The sequence below is a fragment of the Acipenser ruthenus genome, chromosome 7, assembly GCF_902713425.1.
Source record: "Acipenser ruthenus chromosome 7, fAciRut3.2 maternal haplotype, whole genome shotgun sequence".
Classification (NCBI taxonomy): domain Eukaryota; kingdom Metazoa; phylum Chordata; class Actinopteri; order Acipenseriformes; family Acipenseridae; genus Acipenser; species Acipenser ruthenus.
The window spans coordinates 20,512,624-20,528,007 of record NC_081195.1 but is presented as its reverse complement, the minus strand read 5'-3'; the positions used below and the strand labels follow the sequence as shown (position 1 = coordinate 20,528,007).

General features: G+C 37.8%; 1 protein-coding gene across 2 annotated transcripts in view; it reads left to right on the top strand.

The window, feature by feature from the left end:
• Positions 1 to 5,696: 5,696 nt before the first annotated feature.
• The window catches only part of LOC117416124 (heat shock 70 kDa protein 12A-like), a 54,953-nt gene continuing 45,265 nt past the window's right edge, over positions 5,697 to 15,384 (top strand). The window contains exon 1 of one of the 2 annotated variants that reach the window (XM_059026577.1): positions 5,697 to 6,146. In XM_059026577.1, coding sequence (XP_058882560.1) covers positions 6,107 to 6,146 — 40 coding nt within the window. In that variant the 5' untranslated portion in view covers positions 5,697 to 6,106. The remainder of the gene's footprint in view (positions 6,147 to 15,384) is intronic. The other variant, XM_034027188.3, reaches the window with a different exon arrangement.

Sequence of the window (15,384 nt, the reverse complement as noted above, 5' to 3'; positions counted from 1 at the left end):
GATTCAGGAAACTGATAAATTAGTGCTGGTTGAGAAATTGGTTAAGCGAGGCCGAGAAATAATAGGTCCATTAAAAATGCCTTTCCTGTAAAGTTCAACAGTTTGCTGACTTCACTCCTAAATTACTGTAGGTGTAAAGCTTGTCTGGGGTGCCCAGTAAGAAACCTGTAAATATGTCTTGCAATTTCCAGCTGCTAGCTGTTCAAGCAGCTGTTGCTGGAATTTTCAGCAGTGCTTAACAACTCTGTCATTAACATACACATCTTGCAAAACGGCTGTATCTACAAAATCAGAGCTATCAGTACCATTAAAAAGTAGATCACCATGAACATTGCGCACAAAAACATGCAAGTGACAAATACTGGATAGCAGATGCCACCATGTTTATCTCAGCTTCGCACTGCCCCAGTAACTTGTTCTAAAAAAGTCCCTAAAGATCAAATACACGATGAAGTGGTGACTAGTTGACCCCTAGTACTACCAAGATTTATTTAAACATGTATGGATGCCATTTGTATGTAGAGTCAGACGAACATCTCCATAAATCTCAATAACTTGATAAAGAATGTAATATAACGCAGCTTACTTTTTCAGTGGATAATACAATTCTTTTGACTATGCCAGGGATTGTATTTATCTTGCTCTTATTGTATTATTACTTGTACTGTAACGCTTGAAATGTCTTTGCTTACGATTGTAAGTCGCCCTGGATAAGGGCGTCTGCTAAGAAATAAATAATAATAATAATAATTGCATCAGTGTCCTTCAGTGTCATCAGTGTCCTTCCGTGCCCTTGGATCTCTGGCACTGTATGTCTTAACATAGAGCCAATATCTAACTCGCCCTCCTTCTCCACCTTCTTGCCTCTCTCAGACTCTGACCTCTCCTCCCTGCTCCAGGGTCACATACCCACCACGTGTGCCTTGGACCCCCTCCCCACTCACCTCTTTCAAGATGCTGCTCCTGCTCTACTCCCCTTCATCACCTCCCTCCTCAACACCTCTCTACTTTCTGGTATCTTTCCCTCTGCCTTCAAAAAAGCCTCTATCACTCCCCTCCTCAAAAAACCTACCCTCGACCCCACCTCCCTCCAGAGCTACCGTCCTGTCTCCCTCCTACCCTTCCTCTCCAAGACCCTCGAGCGGACTGTACACCGCCAGCTCTCTGCTTTCCTGTCCAACCACTCTCTGCTTGACCCTCTCCAATCTGGCTTCCGCTCTGCTCACTCCACTGAAACCGCCCTCCTGTCTGTCACCAACTCACTTAAGTGTGCCCGAGCTGCCTCTGTCTCCTCTGTCCTAATTCTCCTTGACCTCTCTGCTGCCTTTGACACTGTTGATCACTCTATTCTACTATCATCTCTTGCTGACCTGGGGATCTCTGGCACTGCTCTGGCCTGGTTCTCCTCCTACCTCTCCAACCGCACTTACCAGGTAACCTGGCGTGGAGCAACCTCCACACCTCACCCACTCTTAACTGGAGTCCCCCCAGGGTCAGTCTTGGGTCCTCTCCTGTTCTCTCTCTACACCCGCTCCCTGGGCCCCCTCATCGCATCCTATGGTTTCTCATACCATTTCTATGCTGATGATGCTCAGATTTTCCTCTCCTTCCCCACCTCTGACTCCACCATCTCCTCCCGTATCTCTACCTGTCTGTCTGCTATTTCCTCCTGGATGCACTCGCATCACCTCAAACTCAACCTCTCTAAATCTGACCTCCTTTTCTTTCCCTCCTCCTCCCCCTCCTCTGATCTCTCTATCTCTGTTCCTCTGGAATCTACCACACTCTCTCCCTCTTCCTCCGCTAAGAACCTTGGAGTCACCCTGGACCCCTGCCTCTCTTATTCCCAGCACATCTCCACTCTGGCACGCACTTGCCGATTCTTCCTGAGCAACATCCGAAGAATCCGACCCTTCCTCACCAACTATGCTACCCAGCTCCTGGTCCAGGCCCTGGTACTCTCCCGCCTAGACTACTGCAACTCTCTCCTGGCTGGCCGCCACCGGTCCGCTCCAGCTCATCCAGAACTCTGCTGCCCGCCTGGTGTTCTCTCTGCCTCGCTTCGCCCACGCTACTCCACTACTCCGCTCGCTCCACTGGCTCCCGATCACCGCTCGCATCCAGTTCAAGACTCTTGTACTAGCCTACAGATGCCTTGACCAGACTGCACCCAGCTACCTACAGACCCTCATCTCTCCCTACACCCCCACTCGACCTCTCCGCTCCGCCTGCACTAGAAGACTGGCTCTACCTCCGCTACGCTCCCCTGCCTCCAGAGCCCGCTCCTTCTCCACCCTTGCTCCGCAGTGGTGGAATGACCTTCCTACAGATGTCAGGACTGCCCAGTCCCTGACCACATTCCGGCGCCTCCTTAAGACTCACCTCTTCAAACAGCACCTCTAGAACTCCTCTGTTTGTATCCTGGGACACTATCACCCTTCATGTAAATGTGCTTTATTTTGCTCTTATCTGCCCCCTATTTTACTGCATTTAATCCTGTACTTCAGAATACTGTAATCTGCCAAGTGTTTAACCTGTAGTATTTTGTACTTAATTATATCCTGATGTAACTATCACTATTTAAACATATCCTGATGTAACTATCACTATTATCTGCTGTATTATTGAATTGTGGTTTGTCAAGTATTGTATTACTTGTATTGTAACACTTGAAATGTATTTGCTTGCGATTGTAAGTCGCCCTGGATAAGGGCGTCTGCTAAGAAATAAATAAATAAATAAATAAATAAATAAATAAATAAATAATAATAATAATAATAATTTGTTACAAATCATATGCAAAGTTTAAAATAGGCGAGTACACCGTACATGATATCATAGGAACCTATTAATTTCAAGATGATATTTCCTCATTTTTACTTTATTTTCAATTTACACATTTTTTCAGTACCAATCAATGACGAGGAAGCATCTTCAAATTGAATTAGATAACTTATCTGAACACTTTATATAGGCTTTTTTCTTTGCTGACCATAGCTGGGCATGAGGCTTGTTAAACTGTGTATGCCTTTATTGCCTTGTACCATACAACAGAAATCATATGCGAGTGATAATAATTAAATCTCACTGTTGTTAATTAATTTACATTCAAACATCCGTGGGAACATTGAACATCCAACCAACAACAGTCCGAAGCACCTTTGACCATTGTTCCATAGTCCAATTTCTGTGTTCTTCTGCATATTTTATCCTTTCAGTCTTGTTCCCCTTTCTTAACAGAGGTATTCTTACTGCAACACATCCTTTAAGTCCTGATTTCAAGTGACCTTCGTACTGTTGATTTGATGGACAACAGTACCCGTGCCTTCTGCCAGTTCTGTTGTCAATTCAACAGAATGCCTATATATGCACAGAAAAACGTCTGCATGCTCTTCTCACGGGAGTGACAAATTTGGACTTGCTTGCGCTCCTCATGGAAATCGCGGGATAAGCAGCTGGGTGGTTAAATAAATGTTTTATATTTTCTAACAATAAACAACGAACAGCCAACAAAGTCAAATCAAACTGTTGTACAGTAGCAGCTGCATAGTTACTTGAAATGTAACCCATGGGGTAACTTATCAGTGTTTTACTGGAGAACACAAACAATGGTGCATACTGCAAGAAAACTTTATGAGGGTTTGATTAGTGACTTGAATAGAACAGAAACAAAGAAGAAAATAGAGAGTTAGCAATTCATAACTCCAGATGAAGGAACACAAAGCCACTTTTTCGGGAACTGGTTGAAGCCTGGTTCCAGGAGACCTAGCTTGAGACAACTTTGCTGTTTCAAACCCTGTTGATATCCGGTTTGCCATGCAGTGGCCTGAAACCTAGCCTCCAGAAACCAAGTTCCAAGCCACAAAGCGACTTCGTGTTCCCTCAGCTAGAGATCGGAATGGTTGAGTTCCCTGACAGTATCTTAAAGTACTAAAAACAAAGCAGTGAGTTCAGAAAATAAAAATAGTTGAATCTGGGCATTCTCTCTAGGCTTATGAAAGTACCACATTTCATAAAAGTCATACTTTATAGTATTATAGAATTCTTAACAAACTGCTTTATGTGCAGAACTGTTTTATGCTAGTCCCATGCTTTGCCTGCATGCTTTCCTGCTTTCTAGGCTCATAAGAGATGTGCCTCAGGATCTGTGCAGTCAGAAGTGACTGTTAAGTGCCTAGTCTCACAACAATGGTGTTCAATATTATATTGTATCTTATTGCTCCCTATACAATATATATATATATATATATATATATATATATATATATATATATATATATATATATATATTAGCTCAAAGAGCCAGCTGCCCAACATTTCGATATGTTGTACATATCTTTCTCAAGGGAGCCTCTTATATATATATATATATATATATATATATATATATATATATATATATATATATATATAAGAGGATATAAAGGACAGATTATTGAGAAAGAATTGAGAAAAGTTGACAAACTCAATAGAAATGAACTACTTGAATATAATAAAAAGAAAAGGATAGCTTGGAAGCATTTACGTATACGGCGATTGTCGCTTTTAGAAGGGATGCAAATTGAGCTGAAATTTTGGCACATAGTAGACAAACGGATCATAGACACATTAAAGGATATTAAAACCTGTAAGAGCACATGTAAGGTAGGCAAATATATTTGTAAAGATAAAATTGAAATCACAAATAGACAAAAAAAGTACTCAATCTTAAAAAATTCTCTCATGCAAAACTAGCAATCTTGTTTATGGTATATTTTGCCAAAAATGTAATCAAATTAAATATGTAGGAGAGACAGGTACAGCATTATACAAACACATACAGAATCACCTATCAAACATAAGAAATACAAAACTAAATGAACCAGTGGTTCAGCACTTTACAAAGAACAAGCAGAACATGAATGACCTCAAATTCGTAGTTTTAGAAAAAAATTTATTAGACAATGTACAATATAGAAGACTAAAAGAAAATAAATGGATAAATAAACTCACCCTGCCTGAAGGTTCAAATAGAAAGGAATAGTAGATAATTACATCAACTACAGTATGTGGTGAATGACATCACAAGCACATTAATAGATTTAAATATAAATAAATGAGTGTAGTTGCCATGACATCCAAAGCCTATGTGCCTCCACTGTTTGTTTTCAAACACAATTTCCCTTGACAAAGGTATGTAAACATACCGAAACTGTGGGAAGTTGTTTTTTTTTTGTTTGTTTGTTTGTTTGTTTTAACACTATATGGTTTATAATATATAGTTTAATAGACATAACAGGCTCTAACAAGCTACATCCTCAATATCAAGGTATACTGTAATTCTACTATTTTTTTTTTAAAACTGGGTTATACTTGACATATTTTGTAAAGAAGGGCAAGCACTGGGGGGGACGTTTATACTATTTTTGCAGAGTCACATCTCATGTACTGGTTACCCACAACACTAATCAAACAGACTACATTTAGGAACCAATTAGCAAAGCCAGAACACAGTGTATTTGCAAGCAAATCAGAATGGATTGTTTTATGTTTTCCAAACCGTTTGCGTACTTTCAATTTATTATTTACTATTCTAACTATGACATCAATCAAAGCAGAATCAGTTACAGTGCGCTTTGAACCCATTGAGTCAAATTAGGAAAATGATAAAGCAAAGTCTTTTATAAATATGCTCTAATAAAAGCTGCTTTAGCTGTGACACGAGTGGCGATACAGTACAGTTAGTCTGGTCCACTTATTACAAATACTGAAGCACTGTTGTAAAAACTGAGGGGTGGGGTTCTGCAGGAACACTATCAGAGATAGAACTGCACTGCACCGCCGCCGCATTTTTTTTTTGCAGGGTCTCCAACATTCAACAAGAGAAGCTTTTAGCTCCAGAGGTCAAACTATTAGGACTTTTTTTCCTCCCGAGACTCGTCACGCCTTCTGTGGAAAGCACTTAGGCGCTGGGGGAATTACAACAGGAGTGTTCAGCAAAAAAGCAGCACGATACCAAAGTAGTTGTTTTGTATTTTACCCAGTGAGTGCAGAGAAAGCAGTAACGCAGTTTCGTCGAGGCTAAACGGGGTTACTGTTCTAATAAAGGCAACAACAACTGGGGACAATGACCGAAAAGGAAGCCGTAAGCGACATCCATACTGCAGGTAAGAAGTGTTTTATACCACAGCAAACACTGTTAAGAGCAACGCTGCATTCATACACAGGGTATTTGAGTCAGCCTTTTTTTTTGTGGCCGGAACCTGATCTTTTTAGACGTTTGTTGTAAATGGATTTGGGCAGGTTTGTGCAAAACTGTCACATTCCAAAGCTTTAAAGTTTAACTGGTTTCCTTCGTGGAAAAACATAACGTTTTAAGTGTTTTATTTACGGATTTAACATCTGGGCTATCTAAAGACTTAGGAAACAGTTGATAATGCTTTACGTTATGTTGACAAATACTATCTTTCAAATAGGACGACTAAATCAAAAACTGCATTCTTCCAATAGAGACTGCTTTACAATCGTGTAGGCAGTGTAATATTTAAAAATAACAAAAATGTAATTTAAATTATATTAAATCGCAGTTATATATATATATATATATATATATATATATATATATATATATATAATTTCTAACACTGCGGTTTAATATAATTTCAGTTTTTATTTTGTTATTTTTAATGTACCACAATATACCGAATTAAAAGGCATATTTCTATGATCTCCACCCCTGTCATGCTAGTGTGGTGTACAGTCACGTGGTTGGTCCTCTGGGATTCTATTTTCAATGCAGCAAAATCGGGGGTGCTGATGCCAGCCAGGTGAAGAAACAAATGCGGCCCAGGTTTACACCAATTGGTCATTTACTTCAGTTCTCTCTGCGCTGTGGTTTAACGTTCAGAAGCAGTTGTCTGACGTCTTTGTTGTTTTAGGGTTTTACAGTCTGCTTTTGTATTTTCGGTGTAAGACATTGCAGCCGAGGATTGTTTCATGTAGCTGGAGCAATAGCATTGCAGCGTTGAATAGGGATACTTGCAACCAGGGGTCCAGAGACATCATATCATTACATGGCCAACACAAATGTATTATTATTATTAGGCTACGTTTCGTTCTTAAATTTAAAACCGCTTCAGCTGTAAAATGGTTTATTCAGAAATGAAAAATCTCTGTCCCCTTTTACTCAGTCCGGCGGGGTGATCAATGCAGATCCGGGTGGTAAAATTTTTTCCCGATTTGTGGGTGTTTTTTTTTTAACTTTTCCATTTTTTTAAAGCTATTAACACATTTGTGAAGTTGGTGAGGTTTGTATTTTTTGTTTTATACATAAAACAAAACAAACAAACAAAAAAAAAAGCTGAAAAAATAAGGCACAGTTGCATAAAGGCGGTTGTTTTTAATTGCGTACCCCATTGGTCCACAAACAAGTACTGTGAATTAAACAGTTATGGTGCAGTTGTACAGTTCACATTGCAGAAAATGGCAAAACTAATGGAACGAAAGGAAGGTGCTGGCAAAAAATTAAGATACATGTATATTTATTTTCTGTTTCACTTGTGGAGCGAGCGAGCGGGGTGGGCAGGGTTAATATTACCTCAATTTTATTTGACTGAATACTTGCATCAAGTTTCACAGACCCTATTTTACTGTCTTGACACATTTACCTAATTTTGCTTGGCAGGTGCTGTTTTGTTCACTCAGGTATTGGTGTCTGTGGGTTTGTGAAACCAGTAGCTAAACTTCACTTACATTCTAATTTCAGATGTAGTCTGAATCTTAACTTCATTCAATTTGGGTTCCTGACATGGCAGTGGATCCCAGATTCCTGCCAGTTTTCAGCTTTTTTATTTTTATTTTTATTTTATTTTTTTACTTCTCCTCACTTTCATCTCTGTTTATTTGATTAGCTCCAAAGTTGACAAGCATCATCCCTGTGTCAATACAATTGACTTCTTCAAAAATGGTGTTTGTGCGTAAAACCAATATGGCCACCTGACGCATTTCTTTAAAAACCTTTCAAAATCTTCGGTCAAATGTAAAACTAGCTTATAACTTATTACAAAGTGCAGATAGGTTAATGGTTACTGTAGAACACAGATAGGAACCCATATATGCTCTATCCAAAAATCACCTTGCCTGTGACCTTTGACCTTTCTAAGGTCAAATGTAAAACTAGCTTAAAACTCTTTACAGTGCACATAGGGTTATGGTTACTATACAGCACATTTAGGAACCCATGTATGCTGTATTCAAAAATTACCTTGATCATGACCTTTGACCTCCTTAAGGTTAAATGTAAAATTAGCTTATAACTCTTTACAGTGTGTAGATAGGGTCATGGTTTCTAAAACTGCCTGGGTTCTAGTTATTATTATTATTATTAATATTTTTTTTTTATTTTTTTTACGCAACCTTAAATTATAGGCTACAGGTTGGTCTACTGTTATAAAGTATTCTTTCTGTAAGATTATTTTAAAGAAATGACACAGAGATACTGTCCAGACTGTCCTTCTTGACCTGTTTGTCACTTAAAAACCTGTATTGTATCATCAGATTCAGGTTTTTAAGGGAACCTACCCTCGTTGTAAAAGACAAATATTTTAATGTAGCGTTGCAGAATGTTTATGAAAGTAATGTCAATCAAGTACAAAAACCCTAGCAAAGCAAAATATTTAAACCATATACCAGTGATTTCAGAAAATTGGGACGTTTGCTGTCCTCAGCATTTCAGTATTTTTTTTTCAATTACATCCTAAATTGACATTTAATTAAATGTTTATATTTTAAAGTAGGATCAATTTACTACAAATTATCAATAATATTTTGAAAAAAATATACAATTGTAATTTATAGAAATTTACACTTAAGTCAGTAACATGGTTAAAATAGTGTCCCAAGCTAAAGTCCCAAAATTTCAAAATCTCACCAACAAAAATATTTCTGTAAGTTGTAAAGCAATTCAGCCTCCCTGATAATAAACAGTTGTATCTTTTTAAATAACAAATAATCAAAACATAAAAATAAATGTCAAATTAGAAATAAATGCATTTTAATTCTGAAAATATCATGTCACGCAAAAATGTCAGCTTGGTCATAGTTTATGGATTTCGCCAATTTAAGTAAGGAATTTAAAAAGACAGCTACAATGTTGGGGTCCTCAGAGGGGTCCTACCTCACTGCTGATAGGAAGAAGATAAGAGAGGATTGGTAAGTTTTTATCTTTTATTTATTTTTTCATATCTATATAACGTATGTACAATTGATATTTTGTTTTTTGTAGATACAGTGCAGTTTTGTAGACATGCACACTGAAACACACCCCCTGAAATTTTATAATACATTAATCTTTTTTTTTATTTTTATTTTTTTTTTATAAAAATGTAGTCGTTGCCAATTATTTTTTATTATTTTCTCCCAATTTGGATTGGCCAATTATTTTTAGACTCAGCTCACCACTACCACCCCTGCGCTGACTTGGGAGGGCGAAGACGAACACACGCTGTCCTCCGAAGCGCGTGCCATCAGCCGACATCTTTTTTTTCACACTGCGGACTCACCATGAAGTCACCCAAGAGCTACAGCATTGGAGGACAACGCAGCTCTCGGGCAGCTTATAGGCAAGTCCGCATGCGACCGGCCAGACTACAGGGGTCGCTGGTGCGCGGTGAGCCGAGGACACCCTGGCCGACGTAAACCCTCCGTCCCTCCCCTCAGGTGGTGCTTGGCCAATTGAGTGCCGCCCCCTGGAAGCTCCCATCCTCGGTCGGCAAAGTAATAGCCTGGACTCGAACTCGCGACGTCCAGACTATAGGGCACATCCTGCACTCCACACGGAGCGCCTTTACTGGATGCGCCACTCGGGAGCCCACATTAATCAGTTTTATTACATTATGAAAGTTATTACCCTATAATATTTTAATGTTAATTTCAAATAATACTTAAAGTTAAATTATTTTTTGCATTGTGTAATTATTGTTAACAGTTTTGTTTTTGATAAAATATCAATATGTATTAGATTGTTTTATATTTTTCTTGTTGACATATTGCACTTGTTCATACTGTTACATTTTAAAAATGTTCTATTTGATAAATACATATTTTCATGTTTTTTAATTCTATATTGTTTATTTAAAAATCATTAAACGATTTCAAAGAATACTACTAACTAGTCAATTCTTCTTCTTGTCAGCTTGGTCACGGTATTGCCACAAGATTAAATTGCAAAATAAAAATAAAACTGCTCAACATTTTTTTAAATTGTTCAATGTTATGTTTATCCACTATACTAAAGATCATCAGTCGCATAGTTTAAAAAAAAAATATCTTGAAAAATATATTATTATTGTAAAATCAAACAAAAAATACCAATGTATTGTACTTGTCTCCACTTAATTGTGGACATTTCTAGGCAGAAAATAGAAAAACATATAATATTTTTTTTGCATCATTAACAAGATCAGATGGTAAAGTCTTCACAAACACTATAAAAATGGTTTGAATAATAATTTGTATTTACATTTTTTTTTAAATGTTGTTGCGTGACCAAGTTGACATTTCTTGAGGGACCACAATGTTTATCTTGTTGCCATAGCAACACAAATTTGGTGGGAGCTTGGCAACTTCAGTTCCATGTACTCTAGGGGTAGTAAAACATTTTGGGACCAAACACTAGACACTGCATTGAAAAAAAAAAAAAAAAAGAAAAAGCTTTGAAACTGGCTACGAAGCTGCACGCAAAATTGAAATGGATTTACAGCAGGAGGTGGTACATTGCAAAAAGCAGACATTGGACAATTTCTTATTTTAAAAGTGTGTTCTTTAGAATTGATTGCAAGTACAACACATATTATTTATGTTCGCTTTACAGATTGTAAGGACAGTTGTAGTACTATTTAAGCCTACTCCCTTTTTTGTTTTACACACACCAAGTAAACAGTTCTATGTTTGGGTATTTCGTGTTTCTCATGTTAATTTTAACACTAACATTTAAAACATGTATTTCAGTGCCATATTTGTGCAACTACAGTGTGTATATATATATATATATATATATATATATATATATATATATATATATATATATATATATATATATTGTTGTTGTTCCATATAAATACACTTGAAAACTGGCTTTTTGCTTATTGGCAACTTTTGGTTAATGACAACTTTTTGCTGGGAACCTACTGTAAATATAATTCTGCTGCTTTTGTATTTATTAGTTGCTGGACGTTCTGGTAAACTAACAAAACCACTGACCCATTAACCTCAGTGGATGTTATATTATGCTTTTCTACTTTACCTGCCCAGTTACTTCACAGAGACTCCACATGTCCTTGATCTTAAATTCGATACAAATAAAAACGTGGTCATTTCTGCATATTCAAATATTCCCAGAACTAAACTACACAAGTAAATGTGAGGCCGTTTGGACAACAAGCATGCACTCCAAAAGGGCTAAATATGGGAGCTTTGGAACTGAATTGGGGGCAAAACTTCTCATTCAAAAGCACTTGTTTACAGCAGCATTGGTATTGCTTCCCTTTGAGTCTGTAGTGGGCTTGCAGTTTCCCAGATAGTTTATTTAACCCTCTGTGTTGTATGATGTCATTTCTTTAAGAGCTGTTTGGGAAGCCGCTACAAAGAGCCATAGTTCAGCCAGTGGAAAGGCATGTCCCTGCTCTCTGCCCTACTCTAAATGGCAAATGAACATTCCCTTGTGGAAACCAGGGAACCTGACTACTGCAGGAAAGTTGAACAGTGATCTAAATTCATAATTTTTTAGAAATTATTAAAAGGTTATTCATAATCTGTGACAGTCCACAGTGTCTTCGGTTTGCAGAGCCCCAGCTTTGCAGTTTTTTGATCAAAATGTTTCTGCTGAAGCGCTGTGGCTAGCTTCAAGATGAAATCTCTCCTAGCTTGTACAAAATGAAGGAATTAATGGTTGCCAGGTCCAGTAGAGATAACAGGTTTGTATACTGTATATATAAAAAATTGAATATTGTAGGTTATATTCAAAATAAAAACATGTATTGTAGAAGGTGGTTTTTGTGTTAATGAAATGTAACTTTCCACAAACACACACATACACAAATTCTAAGTAGTAAAGCTTAGTAGAATTATATTTTATATAATTGTGTGTGTGTGTGTGTGTGTGTGTTGGAAAGGTAACCTAACAAATTGCTTGCCGTAATTCAGAATGTGCGCAACAACACGTAAATTAATTTCTCTTGTTAAATGTTTTCTATCTTCATGGCAACTCATGAAGCTCTCCTCACGATATTCAGAGTTCTTCTTTTCCTACTTAGTACACAGACACGGACATTTAAATATCCCCTCCCCTAAATAGCTATGAATCGAGTTGTCTACATTGGTATGGCCAATTTTTTTTTTCCCTAAATCAGAACTGCATAGCAATAGGGCAAACGGGTCGCGAGGAAATCTGGCATGACTTGTGCATGTAAACGTCGCCAATGTCAAGGTTACATGGGCTGTAGTTTTCACTCTACCACTTAGAAGTCAAAGGTCAGACTCATCTTTCAGAACTTGATTAATCTCCAGTCATCCATACCCAGAACACCCTGGATCTGATAGCAAATAGACAATGCACATGTATGTGTTGGAGATTCATGGTCTAGTCAGTCTTTCAGGCTTGTCCTTTTGGAGCAAGGCTGGACACATAGCTTTCCTTTCCCACGATAGAAGGTGGAGTTTTTAGTTGTCAGAAATAAGATTATCGATTAATACATTTTCAGTACAATAAATAATCAAGACAAAAATAAATATTGATAATATCACAATAGTCTTTTATTGTTCCAAGGCACTGGTGGTGCAGTTGGTCATTTTTAAACTGGCTTTGCACAAGCTTGGTAACTTTATTAAACTATCCAAATACCCATCCGTGCAAAACAAGAACACATGAATGATATCTTTCTTCGCATGTCTGTCGTATCATAATAGAGGTATGTGTCATTGTATTGTGATACAAGACCAAAAACACAACCTAGCTCATTGTACTTTACCAAATGAATGGAAGTTGTTTTATAGTTGGTATGAATACATATTCTCCCTGTCCCATTTCATTTTTGTCTTTTAAGAAAATGGGCCATCTGTACATGACCATTTGATCTTATTCTGCATCATATAAGTAGCCCACTAGGACCATTGCATGCATCGTGACATTAGTGGTATTGTTGCACCCTGTTATATTGTTGCTCCAGTTTGGTAGGGATAGGGTTAATACTATCCCTGCAAAATACACGTGCAGACTGTGGCTGGGACTTAATTGATTAATTAACAGTTAAGCCCAGCCACAGATGTATAGAAGGAGCAGTCTCTTCGCTTGTGGGGAGACGAACCCAGGGCAAAGAGCAGAGCAGAGCACAGCAGCCAAACGAAGGACTACATTTCTCCTGTTTATTTCCCAGACTGAATGCAGGTAACTACCTCCAGAACATCCAGAGAATTGTTCAGCCTAGTGGTCAAGCATTGGTAGGAGATGGAGAATATCAGGGGTGCCACTGCACCTTGTGGGACAAATTTGCTTTTTAAAATCTTGCTTCCATGGTTAAAAAAACTGCTGTTCGAAGTTGGGTAGACAGGCACAGTGTCTTATCTGTCATCTCTACATTTATATAAATGGCCAATTAAGCAAAGTGCTTATCAGAGCCGACACTGAGCCCACAATAGCATCCTCCCTTTGATGGCTTGATTGTTGCACATTTCATTTTTTTTTTTTTTTTTTTGTTGCTGTGAATAACGCCGCATGAAGTACGCCAGCCGGAGACTAGTGGTACAGAAAAGCCAAACTGTGAAAATGACACACCGATATCAATGGACCGCTTTAGCTCCTACCACTTGTGTGAATGATTAAAGTCCACACTGATGGAGTGCTTTCTTCCGCTGCATGGCAGAATGCTTTTTGTGAAACAGCAGTTTTCACACTGAGCTGTGATCAATAGGCACCAAACTGATAAGTGTGCTTTCCAGGTGGTGGAGAAAACATGTACACTGTAAACGACTGAAGGCCTGGGTGCACAGCAAGTTAATTCCCAAGCCTCTTGTGCCTGGGTTTGAATACAGCTTAGGTTGCAAGTGGTCCGAATTAGTGGTGCTTAGTCCTCATCCCAATACCTCCACAAGATTTGGCACAAGTGTCTGTTTGAAATAGACCCAGGACACAGTGGCAGGGGATGTTCAGGGCAGGATTGAGGTGAGGGGAAGCTCTTATACCATCTACACAGGGCTGCTGTCTCTCACCTTGCATGAGCACTACATTATTAAGGAAATAAATAACACGTTGAGTCCAAGAAACAAATGGAAAAACAAATTCCTTCATTAAAATTTCCTTAAACTTATATTTAACAGCTTATAACACACACACACACACACACACACACACAATGTACATTTATGGACTACTTTAACACTAGAACCGCCACGGTTATACTATACCTACAGCCGGCAACGGCAGTCATTATCACTGTACATTTTAAACATCAGTATTAAAATGAAAGTAAAACTGTCGGATACAACTCAAAAGTTTTATTCAAGCACAACATATCAAACATCTGCACAGCCGAAACGCTGTATTTAAATGAACATTTAAATATAAAAGGGTTTATGTTCTAACTTACCATATAAAGCACTACTTCAAAAAATGAAAAACTATAATAAAATAAACATTTCAAAAGAAACTAGTGTGTAAACAGGTTTATGTACATACAAAACCTGTAAAAACAAAAGTAGTTTTTAATCTAAAACGAAAGTAACATATAATTTATCTTGCGTGTGTCACTCGCTGCACAGAATCCAGCTTGAGCTGCTGCAGCCTGCAGCTTTGCAGTTTTCTGATCGAAATGTTTCTGCTGAAGCGTTGTGGCTAGCTTCAAGATGAAATCTCTCCTACTGATATTTTCCCTGGTGCATTTCTTGTACAAAATGAAGGAACGATGGCTGCCATGTCCAGTAGCGATAAAAACAGGCTTGTATATAAAAAAAAATAGAATATTGTAGGTTATATTCAAAATAAAAACATGTATTGTAAAAGGCGGTTCTAGTGTTAATGAAATGTAACTTTTAGATGTTCCACAAACACACACACACACACAAATAAACATTCTAAGTAGTAAAACTTGTACATAGTAGAAATTATATTTTATATCATTTTGTGTGTGTGTGTGTGTGTTGGAAAGGTAACCAGACAAATTGCGTGGTGTAATTCAGAATGTGCGCGACAACACATGAATTAATTTCTCTTGTTAAATGTTTTTATCTTCATGGCAACGCATGCAGCTCTCCTCACGATATTCAAAGTCGTTCTTTTCCGACTTAGTAAGCAGACATTGACATTTAAATATCCCCTCCCCTAAATGACTATGAATTGAGTAATCTGCATTGTAC